The sequence below is a fragment of the Pseudomassariella vexata genome (assembly GCF_002105095.1).
Source record: "Pseudomassariella vexata strain CBS 129021 chromosome Unknown BCR38scaffold_27, whole genome shotgun sequence".
Lineage (NCBI taxonomy): Eukaryota > Fungi > Ascomycota > Sordariomycetes > Amphisphaeriales > Pseudomassariaceae > Pseudomassariella > Pseudomassariella vexata.
In genome coordinates, this window is record NW_024467982.1 from 55,150 (window position 1) to 79,092 (window position 23,943).

At 48.8% G+C, this 23,943-nt stretch overlaps 6 protein-coding genes across 6 annotated transcripts; 5 read left to right on the forward strand and 1 right to left on the reverse strand.

Annotated features, from left to right (window-relative positions):
* Positions 1-690: 690 nt before the first annotated feature.
* Positions 691-1,737, forward strand: BCR38DRAFT_452322 (uncharacterized protein). Its single transcript, XM_040861514.1, has one exon. It carries the CDS (start codon positions 1,021-1,023, stop codon positions 1,324-1,326), a length of 306 nt encoding a protein of 101 aa, XP_040709596.1. The 5' UTR covers positions 691-1,020; the 3' UTR covers positions 1,327-1,737.
* A 1,502-nt stretch (positions 1,738-3,239) lies between these two features.
* Positions 3,240-4,321, forward strand: BCR38DRAFT_461968 (isochorismatase; the record flags this gene model as incomplete). The annotated part of the gene is made up of 3 exons (XM_040862590.1): positions 3,240-3,524; positions 3,717-4,175; positions 4,265-4,321. The coding sequence occupies 3 exons, from the start codon at positions 3,240-3,242 to the stop codon at positions 4,319-4,321; spliced, it is 801 nt and encodes a 266-aa protein (XP_040709597.1).
* A 1,294-nt stretch (positions 4,322-5,615) lies between these two features.
* On the reverse strand, positions 5,616-6,036 carry BCR38DRAFT_124264 (uncharacterized protein). Its single transcript, XM_040853499.1, has 2 exons — positions 5,833-6,036; positions 5,616-5,766 (listed from the first exon to the last, which is right to left on the reverse strand). The coding sequence occupies exons 1-2, from the start codon at positions 5,908-5,910 to the stop codon at positions 5,650-5,652; spliced, it is 195 nt and encodes a 64-aa protein (XP_040709598.1). The 5' UTR covers positions 5,911-6,036; the 3' UTR covers positions 5,616-5,649.
* Positions 6,037-12,612: 6,576 nt separating this feature from the next.
* On the forward strand, positions 12,613-14,129 carry BCR38DRAFT_319777 (TOS1 protein; the record flags this gene model as incomplete). Its single annotated transcript, XM_040854754.1, has 4 exons — positions 12,613-12,834; positions 12,890-13,374; positions 13,442-13,620; positions 13,675-14,129. Coding segments are annotated over 4 exons (1,341 nt in total), but the record flags the coding sequence as incomplete, so codon positions are not given.
* A 1,873-nt stretch (positions 14,130-16,002) lies between these two features.
* On the forward strand, positions 16,003-17,340 carry BCR38DRAFT_491083 (Peroxin 13, N-terminal region-domain-containing protein; the record flags this gene model as incomplete). Its single annotated transcript, XM_040864612.1, has 2 exons — positions 16,003-16,051; positions 16,109-17,340. The coding sequence occupies 2 exons, from the start codon at positions 16,003-16,005 to the stop codon at positions 17,338-17,340; spliced, it is 1,281 nt and encodes a 426-aa protein (XP_040709600.1).
* Positions 17,341-20,647: 3,307 nt separating this feature from the next.
* Positions 20,648-23,837, forward strand: BCR38DRAFT_356805 (armadillo-type protein; the record flags this gene model as incomplete). The annotated part of the gene is made up of 2 exons (XM_040857050.1): positions 20,648-20,815; positions 20,877-23,837. 2 exons carry the CDS (start codon positions 20,648-20,650, stop codon positions 23,835-23,837), a joined length of 3,129 nt encoding a protein of 1,042 aa, XP_040709601.1.
* Positions 23,838-23,943: the final 106 nt, after the last annotated feature.

The following is a 23,943-nucleotide window of genomic DNA, read 5'->3' on the forward strand; positions in this document are numbered from 1 at the left end:
GGTAAAATAATACCGGGCTAACCACTATTCTACAACTCTGAGCTATACCGTTATTCTGGCATTCTCTTATCAGATGCCGACTGCGACAGTGGTGCATCGTAATGCATAGAACTATGGCTCGCACAAGGCAGCACTCGCTGCAGGGTTCGGCAGTGTGACTATGTCGTCGCTGGTCCTCATTAAGGGATGCTGTTGACTAGTCAATTGCCTCGAGAGGAACCAACTTCGGGAAGGTGTATTCGTGTAACCATGATCTCTGCCTAGTACTTATATCGGAGCTCGACGCTATGCCCAAGCTGCTAAATTTTCGAGCTGTCAATTCTTGAAGATGAGTCAAGGAATCCGCTTCGATCCTGCCATGATCTATATGCCGATACCAACAATCCGGGTAGAAGCCATATCGCATCCACCAAGCGACTACACCGAGTCAGAGCTTGAAACAGAGCCCGAAATGGTTAGAGATGTCGACTATTCCGCTTCCATCTCCGACGCGAAGGAATAAATGAAGTGCGACGTCGTCTTCTTCGAAAGGCTTTGGGACTCAAAGAGGAAACCAGTCGTCAAGGAGGTCTCCCCAAGATCAGAGGACGAGGAGAAAGACGAGGGCATGTTCGCTTTACGCTTTTAAATCCAATACGGCCGCAACGGCAACGTCGAGAAAGTGAGCCCCGAGGTCAACTCGCCGCACATCGGAGACGCCGTGCGGGCCATGGTGGGAAGCTACTCAAGCCAGAACCTGAGTGAGCGCATGACCTTGAACGGCGGCTTTGAGTGGTAGACCTTGGCTTGCCTATTCCACTATCGAACGGAGCTGGAGGCATATGGCGAGAAGCTCGAAGACCCGACGGCCAAAGAGCATGTTCTCCTAGTCACCGAGATCGTCAAGAAACAATTCCGACGGGAGCCGACTCGAGGACAATTTTGCGGCCGCAACGCAACCCAGCATTGAGTTTCGCGACTTATTCGCCCTAAAGACTATTGACTAATCAGAAATAATGAACGGGAGCCTTCGACGTCCTCATGCTCCCCCTCAGGCAAAAGCGTCTCATTCGTGCCCGCACAACTAAGCGGACTTCCTGCAATGACACTTTCGACGATCTGATCCAGGGCAAAGACAAACGGTGCATATTCCTACTTCATGGAGAGCCGGGTATAGGGAAGACCTTCACGGCCGAATCCATTGCCGATGATATCAAGCGACCGCTCTACGTCATGATGTCTGGTGAGCTCGGTTTGGATGTGAAGTCTCTGGATCAGAGCCTCGGAAGATTTTCGACGACGCTTTCCAGTCTCGAGTCCATCTCGCCCTCAAATACCGACCCCTAGATCCCACGGGCCGCGAAAAGCTCTGGAATGTCTTCCTGCAGCGAACCGCGGGCTTCAACACCAACAAATGGTCGTCTGAAGCACTTCAGGAGATCGCGGTCGTGGATGTGAACGGGCGACAGATTAAGAACACCACCCGTACCGCGTATGCACTCGCCATGGCCGAGGGCCAAGAGTTTAACATCGAACACGTTCGTGATGCGCTGGAGACGGTGGTTAAGTCCCAGGTCGATTTTAAAAAGGAGGCTGAGGAAGCCGAGGAAGTCGATGAACCGGCCGTGGGTGAGCCTCTGTCAGGACTAGGCTTGGGTGCGCAGCATCATCAAGTTGAAAGGGTACAATGAGAGGGGGATTTCCTCGCATTCTTGGGTAATCATGGTGCATGCAGTCTAAGGACAGGCCGTATCTGAGATCTCATGGAGAGAATGAGAATGTTTGTGATGATGACGGTAATTCATGCGGAACATATGAGTGTTTAACGTTCAGGATGTGAATTCGTATGCCTTGAATTCCATGGACATTGGCAGTGTGAGATATTGAATGGGTAGTAACATACTCTACTTAGGAGAGACAGGTGGCAAACATAATAAGGTGATGATAAAGGTGGAGTAGTTTCCTTAGTTTGATATTCTACTTACAGGTAAAAAACCAAAAAAAAAACCCTATCTTACTTTATTACACTGGAATATCCGGTCAACCCATATCAGTTTACTCTTAGCTACGCCGTTTTTTATGTAATCCACTTAAATATGCCTTCATTTCCCCTCCAGAGTTATCCTAGCCTCTATGTAAAGCAACCAGGCCTTCCTACTAGTCGCCGCTCGTCCCCCGAGCTCGAATACCTGCCCCTTGGCCATGTAGTATATGAGGATATGATGGTGGGTAACTCGAGTGAATGAGCGACAAGTATGCCAGGTGGGGTTTGGCAGATGGCTGTTTGGATAGCAACTTTCGTGCAGAGAATGGTGAGCACAGTATGTAGTCGATTGCCGTCATCCGTTCCGCTCAAGACCTTGTCATCCACACCTTCGCCGGAGCCTGACTAGTTCTTGCTTTATCCCGTGGCCAAGGTCTTGCCGTTCAGTTTTTCGAGACCTGTTAGCGTTCCATGCCAAGTCTTGTCTACAAATGGTTAGCGACGGAGAAGCTCATCAACGGACGCAAGATATTACTTTGTAGCCTCAAGCCTTGTTATGCTGCTAGTATAATATATATGCTAACGCGGAGTTACCTTTACCTTGCTTTTTATATTTCTTCTTACAACCCGTTCCGATTCTCCTATGCGCCCGCATATTTCACGACCAAGTCGGACATCTTTAGCAATATTGAAACCCAGTATCTGGAACTAGACCGGCCAATGCTGCCTGAATGAAAGCTATTAATTCCCGCAGCGTCCAAAGAAAGAAAAAAAAGAGAATTTACAACAACATTATTCATGACGACTGAGTAGGCTAAGTCGTTCCAGACTGCAATTGTTAGAATTCAGAAACATGGGTCCAGTCCAGGTTTATCAAAAGTGCATATGTCATCTACATGTGGTACCAATATCATAGGTAGTCCGTTGTAATGAAGGGTAACTTCCTCGATATCTGATCGTCGTATGTTACACCCTCAAACCAGGCACAATCTGTTCAAAGCATATGATCAACGCAATCTCGCATAATCTAGACAAACTTATACCCCAGCTCGAGCTATGCGAATGGACATGTCACGCATATACTGGGTAGTTGAGGGGGTGTTTAGAAGTGGGGTACCTCTGCGTTCGGCTTATCAGGAAGCGCTCCCATATCGCTATTATAACCATTGTCACATCTCACACCAAACCATCGAGGCTTGTCAAGAATATCTATCTCGCAAATACGAAATATTCCTTCTTGGAGGACAATAATTAAAACAGAAGGAACTTGCAGACCATGGCCCCTGATCTCGCCTTCGGCCCTAAAGGCGACCAATGGTATTATACTCGTAGCACGAATACCTATGATCTCACCCGCGGTGTAGACAAGAAACTCACAATAAGTACCACGAAAGGACCGCCCGGGACGAAACTCGAACTGGCCCCGGCTCTGACGGCGCTTGTTGTGGTGGACATGCAGAATTTCTTCCTCGCTGCGAAATGTCGCAGTCACCCTACAGGACTGGCGGCCGTGGATCCCACGCTGAGGGTCATTGAGAAATGTCGCAACGTTGGAGTGCAGGTAATGATGAATTGCTCTGGTTCTTAACATCTTCCTCTTCATTGTGTCATCTCAATGCGACGATGTATTGGCATGAACTCGTATCTTCCCGGCTTGCAGGGTATGAGAATACAACTTTACAATTTTGTGCTGCGGGATAAGGATTCCAAATCCACATAGATCCTACGACCGCTGACCAAAACTCTTGCGCAGCTCGTGTGGCTCAATTGGGGGCTCACAGACGACGACCTGGCAAAGATGCCCGCCGCCGTCCAGCACGGCTTCTCTCGCTCATTGATTCAGCCGCCAGACCAGAACACCGTCAAGAAGACCGGCCTCGGATCCGATCTTGGTAACGGCCAGGGCCGGACTTTAATGGCCGGCGAATGGAACTCGGCAATCTACCCGCCGCTTGCCGCTGTGGTGAAAGCGGAGGACACGCATTGCGGCAAAAATCGTATGTCGGGATTGTGGAACTCGGAGCAGCCGCTGTGGAAGTACCTCGAGGAGAGTGGGAAGAAGACGCTGTTGTTTGCAGGGGTTAACACGGACCAATGCGTCTTGGGCACGCTGGCGGATGCGTATAATTCCGGCTGGGACTGTGTTATGGTTGAAGACTGCTGTGCGACGACTACGGGGGATGCTCAGGGAGTCTGTTTGCATAATGTGTCTGTGAGTGAATCTTTTCGGGTTTCTTTTTTTGGTCGCAAACTTCTGTTTCTATTTTGGTAAACAATGCATGGGCTGATCCGAGAGAACAGAGTTCGTATGGCTTCGTCGTTGATAGCAACGCTATTGCAGCGGGCAAAGTCGGTTGAACCGGCGATTTGGTCTCGGGTGGTCTGGGGGTGCATTAGAACATAGCCAGAACTCTCTGTGGGAGAATTCGAAGTAGTCTTGGAGGAAATCGGGAGAGTCTTAGCTAGCTTTGGATAATGCCCCCTATTCTTTTTTCTTCTTCAATAGTTTCCAGCCCGCTTTCGGGGCCACCCACAAGCGCCCGCAAGCTGAAGATGCGTTATCAAGCACGGCACTTGCGTTCCTTACCACCACGGATGATATTCTCCGTGGCTTCTACTTCACGCTTCGGCCCAAATCATATGTGAGATACCAGAACATCGTATTGCTGTGACATAATGAGAAGTTGCGCCAAAAAGCAACACCACAAGACCAGGTGACGTGGGTTCAAACCGAAAGAGACGACGCAAACCAGATGTATCGCGAAAGTATGTTTGCGCAGCTGAAGTAGAACCTAATTCGAACCCTTAACGCAAACATCGAGACCCTAACTGGCTTTTGACCTGAACCTGCTGAAGACCTTGAAGTTTTTGTAACCAGCTTAGCAGCCTAGAAACTTGGAGCATGCTGATCAATATTGCCCAATATCACATTGGTCTCAATCGAGATTTCAACGTTCCAAAGATCCGAAAATGTCGAAGTCTTGCTGAGATCGTTTAACCGTCAGTTGGGACCGCAGTTCCGGAAACTCGCTCGATCTCATACCGAACATCGTATCGTGGCGATCCATTGTTGACTTACAGTCTACTTTTCAGTTAAAAGATTCGAACTCAACAACTTACGTTTCCGCTCGAGATATCGAGCATGTGGCGGTCCTTACGAAATGGCCCTGCAGATACGATAAAGTAACAGCAAGCCAAATCAGAAGGGGCCCCCCACATCCCTTTCTCTGACTAGGTAAGATCAAGAAGACTGTCGATAGTGCTTATTAGTTGAAACTCAATCATGGTTTGTGGCCCAATTGCACAATGATATTTTTGCTGTCTACTGCGAGATCATCGTCCGGGATGCTCCACCGACATATGTATGTACTTGACTCCTCCGATAACAGAACAAGTGTTACGCGAATGCCTATGTCAACAACTCCCCTCCCACTCGTCAAATCATTTCCCTCTATCGGGTTGCTTCTACGTCGCTTGCTCTGCAAAATGATACCCAAATGCACCGCACACTTCAAGCCCCTCTCTCCGCATGAAAATGCCAAATGGCACGCCGAACGCCGTTATATGCAGATTGCTGATGACAGGGACTGTGTTTTCCTCTATGCTGTGCCTTTTTAAATCTATCGGCTCATGATTCATCTTTGTCGTGTCCGTGTCGCCTTTCCCTCCTCCTCCTCCCCTGTGTTTTACCATTTTGGTCGTACAATATGCCCTTGCTCTATTATGATGTCGTCTTTGCACACACCGTAGCCGCAGCATGCTGATGAGGGGAGATCGCCTTTCAAGATAGCATCGCGCGTAGCCTGATTTCCCGTCAGTAATAAGTTAATGCTAAGGTGCGTAAGAGGCAATGAGAAACAGCGACTTACATCTGGACAGGGCATTGGCGAGGCTTGTACTGCTATGAAGGCAGCTATAAGGGCTGGCAGGAGAATATTGAAGCGCATATTTCGTTCGAACTCGAGTGATGCGTCTGAGTCTTCAAAATGTCGTGTAGTTGAGCTCGCTCAGTTTGGTCGAGGGTGGAGATGGAGAGTGATTTCAATGAGACGGAAAGGTGTTCATGTTTTCTTCTTTTCGAAGGAAGTGTCAACCGGATCGACTGATGAAACGTGAAACCGACACAGTTATATGTAATTGAGTATTTGAGGGAATCGCAACAACAACAACAGCCGTTGCCAAAAGACAACACGGAACTTTATGAGGACTGGCAACACTGGTGCAAGTAACGTGTGCATAGCTAAACTCGGTCGGTCGGGTTCCGTCAGACGCTCGGGAACAACCCCGATTTCAACCAACTCTGACTTCAGATGCAACTGCACCCATCCAAGTCGTTCTTTACAACAAAGTAGCAACAGGGCCCCCATGAGGAAGATACGCAGCCAAGGCAGCTTCCCCACCTTTCTCGAGGCTCCAGGACTGTGGATCCAAGTGTCTGACGAAGCAAGCCACCGTCACAGCTCCGAATCTGAGCGTGTGGGTTGCCCCTCGCTGCGACGCCGACTGCTCAGCTCATGTGGCAGCATAGCGACTGGCTGCGAGGTAAAACTTTCCAGGTAAGCCTCATAATGAAAATAATTGTCACAGTTAAAGAGAGTACTTCAGCGGCGGGATGCCATGGGCGTGGTCAACAGCCCCAGACGGTTCCAGATGACTGTCTCTATCAGAGTTGCCTAAGCTGAGATGGATTCCAAAATAGAAACCGTGGTGGCTTTAGGGTGGGAAAGCGTGACTGAGATGCGCACGGGCCCTGGCCCCGCCACAAATCTGACTAACTGGGATCTCCCGATGGTATTCTACGAATGCTGCTACTATGGTCTTATACTACGGTATCAGGCCAAAGTTTTCACCCCCTTGGCAAGTACCAGTGGACCACTGCCAAGGTAACGCTATACTGATTCTTACCGATTCTTACCTAGCCTATTCATACTAACGAAAAGGTACTTCCACCTCTGATTCCAACTTGCTGTTAACGCGTCCTAATTATCGCGTATGTAGCAACTACAATAGGGACTAAACACCTTACAGAAGCAGATCGCTAACGAATTCGAACCCTCCATTTCGACGGTGGTAAATCGAAAGCCGAAATTCAAACTACTACAACGTTTTCTTTTAATCTGATTAAGACAGCTGTTAAGGTCGCTTCAAGCCAGGTAGCTAAGAGTTGGCTCGTGCCTAGGTGGAGCACGGTACAAACACACAATTGAAAACTTACCCATGATACCATAGTAGGTAATGAAAACCTCCCGGAATGTCATGGGCCCACAGCGAATTTCAACCACTACCTAATTTATAGTAGGCTATAAACACGACACCCTAATCCTATACTAAATATTTTACCACTTCGTCGTATCCATACTAATTATGGCCTAGTAGCGTTACGGTCTTTGTGACGGCCGGTGTCACGATGCCACGAAACCCACTAGCTGTGGACCCGTAGGAGCACTGGCCATCTGAAGGCGGGATTGAAGATGTCACGACCTGGGTTGCATCGCATTGGTGTGGATCCAAATCAGAGGATCTGATTGGCTACATCATTGCTCTTAAGCAACATTTCGTAGCTTCGGAAATAGCTGAGCTTTCTAGAAAAAACACCATCAAAAGAGATCTGAACCACACAACTGACTTGGCACGAAATCAATCCTGATATTCGTGACTTGAGTCCTGTGAGGTCAGATCGACCAGGATACACATTGGTAGAGACCTCGATTAGGTGCTATCGACGAAGATTCTACTCTAAGGAGCGAAGGAAAGAAGATGACAACTTAGGTTTGAGGGAGCGCGACTAAGTCGTCCACGCTTGGCGGGGCTCCTACAGGGGTTATGATTGGCTTCCCATCTGGCACTGCCACGGCAGGTGTTCCAGCTGTAAGTCACCTGGTTGTAGTGAGTCTGCGAGGGTTGACCTTCACAGAAGATCCTCAGATGTAAGCCAGCCTGTTTTAGTTTCTCTTTCTTTCCTTGTCGAGAATCGTTAAGTCAATACAGTGCATTAGAGTGTTTTGACTCTTCAATTGTGCTCACCGTGATAGCGAGTGCATATATGGGGTCGCGTATCACTACCCGTCGATATCTAAAAGGTAATCCTGGAATATCTTGTCTCCTGTGACGGGCTCACTGCGAAACAGGCACAGCCTGTCACATCTCCTTTCTATTAGCATTTATCGACGAGATAATTAGGCTAGTGGACTTTGTTAATACGATGTATTACGTACTACGTTCAACACGGTCTAGTACCTACGTTTTATCCGTCTGAAGCACGCGTCGCTATTACCCTAATATCCAATTGCGGATTCTCTACCTACTACTTCCCTTGGTCTATATACTTTGAAGTTAGAGGAGATTTACGGCGGGTAACACAACGTTAGAAACTAATCTAACGGAGCGTTAAGCGACGAAAATAGTAGCTAGTATAGATATATATTGTGTCTACTTTAATACCGTAACGAGTTACTATGTTTACTTTCCCTATAGGCGAGGCATCGTCGTAGTAGTTACCGTAGCACCGTGTAATGATTAGATCGAATGCCAAATATGGGCTGACAAACGTTAGTTCTTACAGTCTTGAGCATAGTAGCGTGCACGGGCCAGCCCCATCGTACATGACATGGGGATAAGATTTCGGCCTGGCACCATATTAAGCTCAATCCATCAATTCCTGTCTATCACAACCTGGACGAAATCAGCCTCACAATAGGATTGTTTGGATCGTCAGGATCGCCCTCTCATTCTTGTCACCAACAACGAAAGCTCCTGCACAATCTGGTCGAATCACAGGGACGAGAAGCCTTTCATCTGGATTCCATGTGGAGAAATTCGTATCGAGCATAAGGATTTGTGCCGTCTTACATCACCCTCAAGCCTTCCCTCACGTGTTACGAGTTTCTGGCGGATGACTCTACAGTAGGCCATCAAAGGACCAACCCAAATTCTGCTGTGATGAGGGAGGTGACGCGATAAGTCTTCAGTCCAGATAAATCGAAGTGACTGGGCAAGGTAGCACCTAGCTTATCATCAATAAGCAGATGTCGCCGTTCCTAAGCACAAGTAAGCTTGCCCCGGTCGCACTACGCTGGTTCCTGACTATGAACGCGGGATTTTGGGCAGACATTTTCTGTTAACAGAGAAATCACCATTATCTAAACGGTGACGGCGTTCCATCACAACGCCACCCTTGTTTGGCTCACTTACCAGCTGCTGGCGTTGTTGTTACAATATATGACCTCCTAGCTGGCTATGAAGTTTCAAGACTTGTTCGACTGTGACTTCAGTATTCTGTCACGGTATTCTAGATCAATTTCTACTGGATCTATCCGTATCAATCATCGATGGTCCTAGGCGCTGTGTCCGGCGCCGCCGAGCACGTCCTTCGAGCCCGTACAACATCAACTAGCTCGGAAGCAACCGTCGTAGAGATAACGAACTGTGATGTGTAAAACAGAATTCATTAGTAAGTATTCTCGGTTTTATTTACTATGCATGTTTCCAGACCCTGAAAATATCTCACCCCGTCACGATGACCGTCGCCGAACTAGTCTGACTGGTCTCTCCACCACGGCATCCACCCCCGAGTAAAAAAACAGACTCCAGCCTCACGATATCCATCCAAGACGAGTGGTGCGTCCGCGACGCCCCAGGTTTGCCAAAAGGAGCTAAGAACCGCGGCGTAGGTCTCTTGCAACAACCGAAGGCCCAACCATCTACCTCTTGAGCGCGCACTGGGAGTGTCTGTCTCAACACCATGAGTGGGAGGCTAGCGAAGAAGGTACCAGCATATACGTCCACCTGAAGGACCACTTCAGTTTGGAGAAGACGACGCTCCATCATTTTTGCTGCATTTCCTGACGTTCCTAGCGGCGCACTGCCGTCATTGGAGAGTCTTGTCATGAAATTAGGAAAGATCCCCATCACCGCTGGGAATAGTGTGGATTTATTCCATTGGTACAAGTGAATCGGTAGATCTCGTTACTGACTTCTGGCCTTAGTATGCAGACTTAGACTCAAGTATGATTATCGTGGCTATTGCTCTAAAAGTATCCGAGTCGAGTGTAAGCTCAGCTCGGCCCTAATATCTTGATATATCATGAAGCGATACCCATCAGACATGGTCATCGGACTATGTATGGGGCATTATAGGAGACTGACCAACGAGGTACCCACTTGTCCCTGACTTTTGCAACTCTGAAAATGTTTAGCTATGTTGGAATGGGAAATCTTGGACTATCTAGATGGCACAAGCAAGACCTATCCACGGGCCTCACTCAATACGGATCGACTGCCTTTGTGTTCCAGTTACGCAGCCTGTCAGTTTGCAAGAATTATTCCCACGGAAAGGGGTTCTCACGATTGTCTACTCGAGCAAGTAAATTTTGCATTGTCTTGGAAAGGAAAATTCCTAAGGAGAAACTTTGCCATCAATGCCTTTTCTCACCAGTCGCTGGTGGAAACAATTTCCAACCCATCTTGAGGGACAATAGATTTCTAACAAGTGACCATCGCTGAATTAAAGGTATTCCGGATCGAGGCTTCACTATGACAAACTGTGGCCACTCATCCTTGTCTTACCACTGGTGGAGGGCTTTCGTATCACCATTGAATGTCACTTAAGCATTGAACTCTCCCCACGTGGCTAACTCCATCTGCTGTGGCACAGATACTCTTAACAGATGTACAGTCTCGACGTTGATAAGCCTTATCGGCTGTCTTAACCCAACATATCGAATGGGATGTTATTAGCGCAGGGCAAGGTGGAATACATATGTACATGAGCAGTGATCAGTTGACCCTGTCTTCAGAGTTTAAAGGTAAGATTGCAAAACAAGGCAGGGCACCATGTATGATCGACATGACAATCATATCATTAAGTAGTTGTTAGCGCCCCCTTTGAAACGAAAGTGTACAATAATGGCTGTCTGCTGCCTCGGAAGGACGCAGCTGTGACTGGCAACTCGATGACCCCCGACTGCCAGTACCCGCCGGCAGTGTTGGACGTGAGGGCCCCTATTAAACCCCAATCCAGTGGGTCATTCGTCAGTTCTTTTTGTCTGTTGTATGATGATGCTATGATGGCACCACGTCAACGGAAATGTTTTGAGTCCATTGGACGACGTTGCGCCCAACGCACTCGAGGTGACCCAAGCGGCTGGTCGCCCGTGGGGTCTGTCCACATTGATATGCGGACAAATGTTATATCTGCATCGTGAGATGCAAGGTACACTAGTAATAGCAAGATCAGTGCAGCACTGACAAATGTTTACCTGAGAGTTCAGATGTTCTGACCTCTACCTCGAAGTCAATTCCGAACTAACCATTGAAGTTTCCCGAGCTATTTCACCAGTCATAAATGGTACCATGCTATAACACGCAGCAACTTAACCTGATGATTTCCGTGAGCTAGCTAATAAAAGCCGGATACTGATACATTTGTAACATTTTCAAGTTAGGTAAGCGAACTTCTGGTCGACATGATGTGCAACCCCGGGCCTCGGGCGTTGATTGAGCTCGGCGCCGAGGAAAAGCTCATCAAACAGAAGACGAGAAACCGCAGTTAGGCTCAATTTGAGAGTCCAAAAGATAACGAGTGACTTGCGTTAAGATTGGAATGCTTGGAGCTCACGCCATCTTCAGAAATTTCCAACCTCTTCAGGACAGAATCGCTTCTCTCAGTCCTGCTTGCGGTAGGATTGGGCGAATCGAAGCGGCCGGTTGAACCTAAAACTGAGTGACTTATACAAAAGTGGTGAAGTGCCCTCCCTTTTCTCGTGGCTTTCCCCGCCTCACAATCCAAGCACAGAAAGGCCACTTCGAGATGTGCCGGCCATAAGATCCGTTCGAAGGCTCGATGGAATGAAAGGGACTTGCTTGGCGTCAGATTTGCACAGATTACCATCAAGAGACGAACCTCTCAGCGGCTCTTGTTGCTTTCTTGGCTTTGGCTCATGCAAGCACGCATCATCCCTGGTGGCTTGGTGCCGAGGGACACCATCACCACCGTGAAAAGTCAAGTATCACCAATACGATGTACACAAGCTTGTTGGCGATGCGATGCAAGTACCATCCTGCAGCGAAGTGACCAGACTAGTTACCCCAAGGTTGCGGGTATTGGCCATGGTTCGTTCCAGCCAGCCCTCGCCGCATACATCCTCAGCCCATGGCTTATGACTGGCTTTACTTGGGGAACACTCGGGGCTTCTGGTGCTACGACCTTATAGTTGATGATGGCGTTTGGTCAAGAAAAGACAGCTCAAGCACCAATCTACCACTCTGAAGCAGCTTCAAGTCCCGAAACCAGTTGTTTTAACTGGCCATGATGCCCTCCTCGGACAAGGAGCCTCCCCTTTATCTCTCGTGTAAGGACGGTTTTTCTGTTGTTGTTCTTTCTTGCCCGGGAGCGACCCGTCGCTCATTGTCTGGGTGGACACAATCACCAAGTCGCTCACTTATAATAATTACAAGCTTCTCATCGTTGGGGGCCGTGTGAGTTGTTAAGCTCATTTCACTGCTATCGCCAGCTTGACGCCAAGGGTGTACATCCGTTGCGACTGAACGACCATCCTTATCTAATTGCCGTATAGCTGTATATATCTGAGTAGGTATATAAACATCGCAGGAATCCAATCAACCACCTGGGCGACAAGATGAGGTACACCGTCACACTTCTGGCGGCTTCAGCCGTTGCCGTGAACGCAGACTGCGGTATCCACTCGTTCGAGGAAGGGGGAAACTGGTTCTGTCAGGCTGTGAACAAGATCGCCTACGACTCGCTCAATGTTGCTGGGTCGTATAAGGCTGTCAGCCATATGGATTCAAATGGAGCCTGCAACTTCGAAACAAAAGAATACTCCGGCTCCATTGCCCCGTTCGATGAGGAGGTAAGAGCATGGCTATACTTGGCTTTTTCTCAGCCTTACTGATGTGTAATACCAGCTTTCGGTTCACATTCGTGGGCCCACGCAACTTAAAACGTTCGCAGTGTATACGCCCACCAAGTCGAAGAAGCGCGAAGTCCCCAGCTCCAATGCGAAGCGTCATGGCCACCAGCATCTCCATAAGAAACATCGCGAGGCCCGTCAGCAGGAAAAGCGAGATATGGTAACGGCGACAATCAATGGCCAGGTCGTGTCGTGGGTAAATACTAATGGCGTCTCCACCCAGGCGGCTACAACAGCCGCTGTGACGACGCTTACGAAACAGTCAACTCCGGACAGTGTGGTATCTGGGAACGAGTCTGTCGAGGAAGCACCAAAAGGCTATGAGACTGCCAGCTCTGGCTCTAACAGCACGGACGGTGGTTCATCTGCTGTCACTGGTGATTACGAACGTATTGCATTCTATGAGGCGGAGAGTCAAACGGCCGACGGAGTGGCCTTCCTCGGTAACTATGGTGGTCAAGGTTCGGGTGTCTGGGATACGTAAGTTGATCCTACTCAGTTCTATTAGTAATTAGAATGAGACACTGATGGGAGATTGCGGAACTAGTACCTGGGGAAACAGCCTGTCCTACACCAGCGAGGATGCTACGTCGGGATTTGCTTCACCCACTATCCTCAAAGATTGCTTGGTGGGGGACAATGTTGAATACTCCATCTGGACAGATAAGGAGTGCGCGGAGGAAGATGCCAGCTGCGGCTATTATCGCCCTGGCACCATCGCTCATCGTTCGTTCACCGTGAAGTATAGCCCACGACTAGTAACAATCTAACTCGAGACAGACGGTTTTGGTGGCGCCGACAAAGTCTTCCTGTTCGAATTCCAGATGCCCATGTCTGGCAAAAAGGGGTTCAACGCGGATATGCCCGCCATCTGGCTGCTGAACTCGAAGATCCCCCGGACAATGCAATACGGAGACTGCTCTTGCTGGGGCGGCATCGGCGAGGGAGGCTGTGGTGAATTCGACATCTTCGAAGCCTTGGCCTCTGGCGACACCAAGTGCAAGTCGACTTTCCACTACACTAACTCGATTGGGAGTTCGGATTACTTTGAACGTCCAATAAATGACTATGTTAAGGTGGCCGTCGTCTTCCAGGCTTCAACCTCGACCGCTAGCATCAAGGTTTTACCCGCTTCAACGGACTTCTCCACTTCTTTGACTACCGCACAGGTGGAAGATATGATTAAAGATGATGAAGAATTCGGCTTGTCGACTCTGATGTCTATCGTCTCGTGAGAGAAGTGTTGACTATGACGTCTGTTGTTTGCGAGGGGAATTTCGACGGGCGGAACACATTTGAACGGAAGAGAGGATGGCCGAGGGGTAGGGTCCGTAGCGCCTTCTCTGGTCGGTTCTCAGGTTTCAACCTGGTTCGAGTTTTTGCCTATGATTGAATATCCCGAGGTCAAAGTCGCTTACAAACGATTATGACAACTGCGTACAAATGCTTTCCTTGTTTTCACTTGATCATTCTGTTAATTCCTACAAGGCCGCATGTTCACTGCTTGTCTACGTATACTATGCGATTGTTGTGAAAGACAACGATGCAAATCAAAAATAGCTCCGAGACCCCAAATAACGCGAAGATGGCTCTCAGTACATATGAACTGTTCCCTGTGCAGATGATACTGCGGGTCATGTTCCTAGTTGGTGGTTTCCAACCGGTCTTTGCATCTGATGTATCTGGCTGATTAAGCGACTGCAGCTAGCCTTAGTCAGCTTGCTGTCGCATGTGAGAATGTCACTGGCACCCAGGCTTGGTAGTATGTTCCTTGCGGGCTGAATGCTTGACTATGAAGCAATATTCTTTCAAACTCGTCTCTGCCACGAGGGAGTCAGAACTGCAGTGGTGAAGACTGTGCTGTAATCGCCTTGATCACCAAAATCTACAAGCTTCGAAATAGCAAGATAGAAGTTCGGTGCTTCGCGTTTCCAGGTTCTCAGTAGTGGCCAACGTCCTGACCAGTCTGCGCAAGACGCCAAGCCATCTGCTTCATACTCCAACACAACTCGCAGCGCTACACGATCGTACACTCTTTGCTGGAAGTTTTCCCCATTGAGACATAATCTAATAGGCATAATGCAGGATGGCGGTGGGCCTTCGGATGCTGAAGGCTAATCCAACTCACATGATTCTCGCGAGACGATCCCCATCTGCTTTGAAGACTAGTTGCAGACGACGGATTCAACGACAAGCACGACTTGAGGCAGCCTGTCATGTTAGCAACGCACATCTGGGGATGCAACCAAAGTGCTCAACGCTGATGTCAAGTGTAAATATGAAGATGTTCTCGTTTTCTGAGCCCGACCTTTCTGTATCAATATCAGCCTTCACATTAGCACATCAAATCCTGATCACCCAACAGCTTTTCAACGATCTCAGCAACACCAATCCCAGTCGCCGAAGCAAACAGCACAGGCCCAACCATCCAACTTCCCAACATCAAGTCCTCTTTCATCCCTTTCTTTTCATCCCTTCTTGGATGAAACTTTGAGCTCACGTCTAGCCCTCAAAGAGTCAACAAATCGTATTATTACATCTTACAAGGAATCAATGGTAGCAATGGCCGACAAGAAGACCATCACCGTCTTGGAAGCCACCAGTGGCCAAGAAGGGGCCGCGCCCAGACTTTTTTCAACAATATCAAGGTGAATGAGTCTGAAGTCCGTGACATAGCTCGAGATGTCACCGAGAATTCGTCCAAAATATGGGAGAGCCGGATACTCATACTGCTTATCCACTTAAACCATATTATTCCGATTGCAGCAGTGGGACTGCAAAGAAAGTGGAGCACGTGACTGTTAGTTTCGCGCCAATAAGCACGTTATAATGGCGACCTGTGGATCAATAATACCGAGGTCCCGAGGACTGACACTAATGAGTCGTCACAAGCCGACGGCTCGTGGTGGTTTCCGATCATCGACGCATTTTTGCCTCCACAGCAACTTCGTGGCCCACCACCGTCGCCCGACAACCGACCCGCTTTGAGATTACCTCATTTTCAATACGCTTCTGCGATAATTCTTCAGCGGAAAACAAAGCATTTCGACATCTACTTACGGTCTCGCTTCTGCTGCGCCATCTATATCTTTGTCGCATTGCGACACAATGGCCTCGCCGCCCAAGCCTTGGGAGCGCGCTGGTGCTGCATCTACAGGTAAGTTCTTTCGTTGCGCATCTTCGGTGTCGGCAATTGCTAATATGGGTCACATAGCAACAGTGGCATCGCCAACAGCGACCGCAACCGGAAGTGCTGCTTTGTCAACATCTAACGCCCTCTCCGCCCCTTCATCCACCACGTCAGGAAATACGCCCGACATTCCACCACGACCCGATTCTCTTGCCTCCAGCGTGAACCAGAACGCTTCAGCATATAGTCGCATGGGATCTACACCTTACAATTCGGCCTACTCATCACCGTATTCGCGAATGGGCGCTGGCTACGGATCGAGTATGTACGGTAGCTACGGCGGCTACGGCGGATATGGAGGGTACGGCGGTATGGGAGGCATGGGAAGTATGGGCGGCATGGGAAGCATGTATGGAGGTGGCATGTACGGTGGCATGGGTATGAATCCGAATGATCCCAACCAGAACAGCTTGACGAGTCGATTTGGAAATAGCACCCAGGCCACTTTCCAGATGCTTGAGGGCATCGTCGGCGCCTTCGGAGGGTTCGCTCAGATGCTGGAAAGCACCTACATGGCAACCCACTCGAGTTTCTTTGCTATGGTGTCGGTCGCAGAGCAATTTGGCAACTTACGCGACACTCTCGGTTCCGTGTTGGGAATCTTCACTCTTATGCGATGGATTCGAACTCTTCTCGCCAAAATCACGGGACGCCCGCTCCCGGCCGATGCTACCGCCCTTACGCCAGCAGCTTTCGCACGCTTCGAAGGACGACAGACACCGCCGAATGGTGCCCCGAGCCAGCCGACACCTAGCCGCAAGCCGCTGGTTTTCTTCTTACTCGCTGCCTTTGGCTTGCCCTATGTCATGAATAAGGTGATTAGGTCAATTGCCGCTTCACAAGAGGAGGAGGACCGCAGACGAATAGAGGTCACTGCACCACTGGATCCAAGCCAGCTAGAATTTTGTCGCGTTCTTTACGACTTCACACCACAGGAACCCGCAACCCCAGGTCTTGACTTGGCTGTCAAAAAAGGCGATTTTATTGCCGTCCTGGGTAAGACTGATCCCAACGGGGCTCCCAGTGAGTGGTGGCGTTGTCGCGCGAGAGACGGGCGCGTGGGATGGCTGCCGTCCACGTTTTTAGAGGTAGCGAAACGCTCTGGACAGCCCTTGACTGCTATCAAGGCTACAGCTAGCGAGCCTTCCACCACTCGAACCAACTCTATGACAGCAGCGTCAGTGCCCCCGGCTCCCAATGGTAAGCCCGGCGATTTATCGATCGAGAGTTTTCAAAAGACGCAGTTCTACTCGTAAAGAATCCTTGACCCCACACTTACAACAAATGACATCCACCACTATTCAACAAGTTATTCATAATATGCCAGACCAATGGAGCAGTGGTTTAATTTGCCGATATCAGAATGACGTGCTGTACGAGAGCCTTGGCTCAGTTCATCAGCAGCACTTGTCGGTCACATGGGAACGGCGTCCCAACATTGCAAGTACTTGTTTAGAACAACGAAGCAAATTGACGCTTGGTATATCGAGGAGGTTGCAGCATGCATGTGGCAAGGTTGGGCGTGCAGATCTCAACAAATTCCTATGAGATGATGCTACCAGTCCGCATACCTAGATCACATTCTCCGGCAAAATACCCACGACGAGCTGTCAACTCCTCCTGGGTCACATTTGGGTTTCTTGCTGATTGCTCATGCGTTGTCAACCTAGGCATCACCATACTACCCCCATGCCCCAGCATGGGACTTTGAACGCAGGCACGGGAAGTAAAGTGAAAGCATATAGGCAATAGTGCCTCAAGGTGACGGGTGTTTTCTTTGCAATCTGATTCAGCGTTACTTCCTTGCCTGGTACTATTCTCGGGAAAGCAGTGCCTCCAAGTGCTGGAGGGTTCCATGAGTTAGGCATGGGACAGTTAAGGAAGAGACTCATAGATGGCTGTAATGCGTTCCACGACTTCTATATCAAGACTGAAAACAATCGCCATGCACTCGCGAGTAAATGTGCTATTCATGGTCATGCGTGTGACTAAAGCTCAATGCTCCGTCCAACAAATTCCGGGGCAATGTAGTGGAGTTGCGTAAATGTCTGAAGCCTCTACTCGAGAACTAAAGACGACTCGACTCAGTAGGAATAGGCACCCTTATGTACATGGGCATAATGCATTACGATCAAAGTTACTAATGGTAACCGTATTGACTACCTTTTTATATACGCCCCTATTGTGTAGATAATTTAGAAAAGTATAATAGTAACGCTTCTCTCGATTACTTTTTTATTCTATATGTAAGATTTTGATCTCACAGTGACGAATTGTGGTATTAACGGGAGTTGATTCTCCACACAATGTCTGTCTAGACAATCTGGACTACATACATGAGTAGAGTTTACCCCACCTTCGGTGATGTTTCAGGTGCAATTCGGACACCTGTAAATCCCTAAGCAAGTGCAGTACTATATACCAGATATTGCTGACGCTATAACTATATTTAGAATAGATAATCTAGCATTGCGGGATCGCACTAGTACTAGCATTCCGGTTACATACGAAGGTGAAGAAGGGAAGTACAGATGGGGGGTTCCTAAGCCGCACAAGGGCACTAAAGTATACCGAGTGTACCTCACGTGGTCTCGGGCTACCGATTCCACAAGTATAATATAATACTAATTATTTCAAGTAGCGAATCGAGCGTCAAAGAGATTCCTAGACCGCGGCAGCCCTCTAGTATAGTGTAAAAGAGACTGTGTTATTCTACTATATTTTATAACGATAATTCGCGCTATGTCACGGTGAGCACAATTGAAGAGTCAAAACACTCTAATGCACTGTATTGACTTAACGATTCTCGACAAGGAAAGAAAGAGAAACTAAAACAGGCTGGCTCACATCTGAGGATCTTCAATCCCGCCTTCAGATGGCCAGTGCTCCTACGGGTCCACAGCTAGTGGGTTTCGTGGCCTCGTGGCACCGGCCGTCACATACTACGAAGAAGTCATCATTACCTGGATTATATACAAAGAACCTATAAATAGGCTCCTGTGGAATTGGTGACCTAAGGTGTAGCCCAAGATCACGTGAGGTATACGCAAGATACTTAAGTGCCCTTGTGCGGCTCGGACCCCCTCTCCCCCACCTGTACATCCCTTCTTCACCTTCGCATGTAGCCGGAATGCCAGTACCAGTGCTATCCCACAGCTCCTAGTAAATCTTCCATAGCTAGTACTAGGTAGATTATTCTATTAGCCGCTATCCGTAGAGACGTTCAACGATTAAATGCGTAGTAGACGCTAACCGAGTTAGAGGTAAGATTAAGTAAGACCCAAGACCTCTATTCCCTATTCGAACGCGTACAAATAAAGTACTGTGGGATGAAGCGCTATAGTTATAACCTAGGCCAAAAGAGGTACAATTGCTAGTGTAAATAGTAGGTTAGACCCTTCCTTCATGAGACAGAGCAAGAGTATGTCACAAATTACAAGTAAGATGGGCTAGAAGGTTGAAATCGAGCCACCCTGGATAGGTGGGCGAAATCATGGCGATCCGATGGCGTTTCAGGAAAACCTTCTGGGCCCTCAAATAGTTCTCGAGGCACTATGGAAACTTGGAGGGGCAAGTTCCCTTCTTGGTATCTAATTACTACTGGCGTTAGGAATTGACGATTGTGCCTGACCTACCCTTACACAGTACCTGCTGTTACAGAGTACCTTACAGAACATCTTAACATCAACTTACTAGCACAACGCGTAGAGCAGGCATAGCGGTCAATACGACATCCATCTGTCAGATAGGGCACCTGGTTCCTAGGTTCAGAAATGATATGGCACTGGAGAAGACTATTGTCACTTGAAGTTCAGAAGGAGAAGGGACCCCCTTTTCTCAAAAGTAACACCAAAGTTACTGTCCACTTAGGGGTCAGATACCTGAACAATGTACCTCCGATATGTTCTAAAGAATCTATAAAAGACAGCAACGGGAGTTCGAGAGCACAGGGAACAATACACCTCATTCATATACAATCTTACGCACTTCTGACTACTCGATTGGACACACGTGATATTCGACACCATCCAGAATTATTAACAGAGGGCCATTCTGTAAGGTGACAGCAAGCCTAGACCATCACGTCACATAGACCAAAAGATCTAACAATTCTGTCACTTAGTGACAGGATTGAGGCTTAATCCTGGTTATAGCTCTGTATTCCCTTACACATTCCTTTACTTATTAACTTACTACCTATTCGAACAGCTTAGAATAAGCGGAAATAGATCGACCTATACTACTAAAAGAGTAGTTAGAAATTAATAAGTTTCTTGAAAGACGGACCTCTTCTAAAAAGAGAGCTTGAAATTATATATCTCAACCTTCGGCGTCTTAAACTAGGGGTGATTTAATATGATAATTGAGAATGAAGTACTACTGTCAGTTCCATCGAACCCTGCAAAATTACAAAAAGGTGGTCAAGGCTGGACCCACCTAAGCTCTCTCCCCCGCTAAGGTTAGCACCGCCGATCGCCTTTGCCCCTCCAAGCCACGTCCAAATCAAAACTCAGAACCTTTTGGAAGTTTGAACATTGATATCGACGTCACACGACCATCGTGATGAATTTCTCGATCGAGGTGCCTGGAGAGGCTAACCCTCTCAGCTTGCAAGAGCTTTGTCGCGTCTTGCACTCGGCATCGACCTCACATGATCACAGCCAGCGACAGTCAGCTGGTCAGCAACTCCAATCTTGGGAAGCGCACCAAGACTACTATATCTCCTTACAGGTGCGCCCGAGATACGTCCTTGTCAGCCCGAAATGACAGAAGTTCGCTAACCATGCCACAGTCTGTATTTCTTGATAGAGTACTCCCGCACGAAATACGATTACTTGCCATCATACAACTGAAGAATGGCATTGATAAATACTGGCGACATCACATGCTCAAGAATGCAATACGTCCTGAAAAGAGGGAAGCTATTCGAGCACGACTGTTCGAGGGCACGGTCGGAGAAGAAGACAAGCAGCTAGCATTGCACAATGCCCTGGTTGTTGCCAAGATTGTTAGGATCGACTTTCCACAAGCATGGCCTGATGCCATGACGAACCTAGTCGCACTGCTGAGGAATTTAAAGGATGGAAACCAGGCACATTTATCTGGCGCCCTATTACTACTGTTACGTATCGTTAAAGAGATGGGAACCGCTCGTCTTCGTAAATCGCAGACCGCCCTACAATCAGTCACTCCGGAGCTTGTCCAGTTGCTTGGAGAGATCTACACGTCTAGTACGCGAGCGTGGATGAGCTTCTTGGGAACTGGGCGCGGAGATGAAGATGACGCGGATCTAGCGATGGAGAACAGCCTGGTTGCCTTTAAGACCCTTCGCCGCCTCATCATCATTGGCTACGACCTACCCCATAAGAATCAAACGGTGCAACAAGCTTGGAGCCTGTCTCAGACGCATTTCGGAGAATTCCTCAACCTTGTCAGCCATGACTCTCCTATCCCAGCGCCATACCTAGATGTTGTAGGGAAGCATCTTATGCAGTTCACCAAGCTGCATGTCGAGATGGCTGAGACACATCCAGCAAGCTTCGCTTCGCTACCAGGCATGTTCGATCTCGTCCGGTCGTACTGGGACCTGGTGGCCAAGTTTGCCGAGGTATTCCAAAAGTCTAGCGGCCTCCGGGCAGGATCAGCTGCCACAGAGGGAGAGAACAAGTCCAAGCTTGAGGGACCATTGCTGGAAAAGCTAGCCTTGAAAGGTCTTCTAGTGGTACGCTGCTGTCTCAGGATGGTAAATATTCCGCAGCAGACCTTCAAGTATCGCTCGAAGGAGCTCAAAGAGGAACAAGATCAAGTTCTGCGGCATGTTAAGGACGAATTGTTAATCGATGAGCTTATTGTTCAGATGGCTAATGCCATCATTTCAAATCTGCTCGTATTCCGCAAGGCTGACCTGGATGCCTGGGAGGAAGAGCCCGAAGAGTGGGAGCAGCAAGAAGAAACCGGAGGCAATGCTTGGGAATGGGAAGTACGCCCTTGCGCCGAAAATGTTCTTCAGCATCTACTTTCTCACTACAAGGCGCTTCTTCAGCAGCCGCTTCTATCATATTTTGAGACCGTCAAAAGTCCGCAAGCGGATGTTATGACCAAAGAAGCCGTGTATACAGCGCTGGGCCTAGCGGCCTCTCATGTCCACGAAAATGTCAACTTTGGCGAACTCCTCAAGTCGACGATAGCGATGGATGCTCAACAGCAGGGTCCCTTAGCCAATGTACTGAGGCGCAGGATTGGCATACTACTGAGTCAATGGGTCCCTACAGGGATTACAAATGAGATTCGCCCATTGATTTACGAGGTCTACGCGCACTTTCTCAATCCCAACGACCAAGCCAATGATATTGTCGTACGCATTACAGCTGCGAGGCAGTTCAAGGCCGTGGCCGACGATTTCGCCTTCGAAGGCGAAATGTTCAGGCCATATGCTCAGACGGTACTGACAGAACTGATTCGGTTGCTCGGAGAAGTCGAAATCGATGAGACAAAGCTGGCAATTTTGGGCACTACTAAGGTTATTATCGAACGCATGGAGACGTATGTCAACAGCTTCGCTGAACTCATCATGTCGGCTCTGCCAGCGATATGGGCATCGGCCGGCGATCTCAACTTCATGTTGAAGCAGGCAGTATTGACCATTCTGCAGTCCTTGGTCATGTCCATGAGGGCAGAGTCTCGACGCTACCACTCTGTGATATTGCCGCTGGTGGGAGAGGCGGTCAAGGAGGGCTCAGATGTGTCCATCTATCTGATTGAAGAGGCACTGGAACTTTGGGAAAACGTCCTGACGCAGAGCGAGCCTCCACTCTCTCAGGAACTTCTGAACCTAGCACCACCCGCTATACGGCTTCTCGAGGCGAACACGGAAAACGCATCGCGCTGTCTGAGAATTGTTGGTTCGTATATTCTGCTGGCACCCGAGACGATGCTGGAAGAAGAGTTCAGGCGCCCGTTCCTCAAGGCAATTTCCGAATCTTTTGATTCCAAGAGCCGCGAACACCTGGCTGTTGCAACGAAATACTCGGAGGCATACATCCGGTTGGCTCAAGAGCTTGCTGGCGTGGACGGACTGAAGATCGTACTTCGGGACATGGTGGAGTCTGGTTTCCTCATCAGGATCTTTGAGGGTATCCGCGATGCTTACGTGGCCCACCAAACCTCAGGACCGAACAGGATTCAGGCAAAGATCAACAACCTCACTTTAACGGATTATTTCAGTATTCTTGCACGGATAGCGGTGGCAGACCCGGCCACATTCGTCGAAATGCTTGCCCCCTTCGGTCCACTTGACCAAGTCTGGCAGTGGCTCAGCAGCGAATGGTTCGCCAGCTTTGACTGCATGTCGGACGATAACCGAAGAAAGCTCGGCCTGCTGGCCCTTACCCGACTTCTCGAACTGCAGCAACCCATGCAAGACCTGGTTCTCTCGAAACTTCAAGACTACTTTTCCCTGTGGGCCAGCTCCTTGGCCCAGATTCTGGGCGACGAGTACCCTCCCGTGGATCAGCTGGTGTTCACCGAAGATCTGGAACCCACCGAGTGGGACACACCGCGGGACGTTCGCGAAAGAGCGCTCATCAATACCGATCCGGTGAGACACGTGTGCTCGTTCAAGTTTGTGAATGAGAGGCTTGGCGGGTTGGTGCAGAGGGTCGGAGGCGAGCAGGTGTTTCAGCAAAGCTATCTGGTCAACGTCGATGTGGACGTTGTGAATGGGTTCAAGGCTATTGGTAGACCACCTCAATAAGGGTTGTTGGGGGTGAAAAGCGTTAGCTTGCTTGCTATGAATGAATGAATAGACAAGTAGAACTGCTCGGAGAGAGCAACTGGTAATTTCCATTTTCGACTACTGG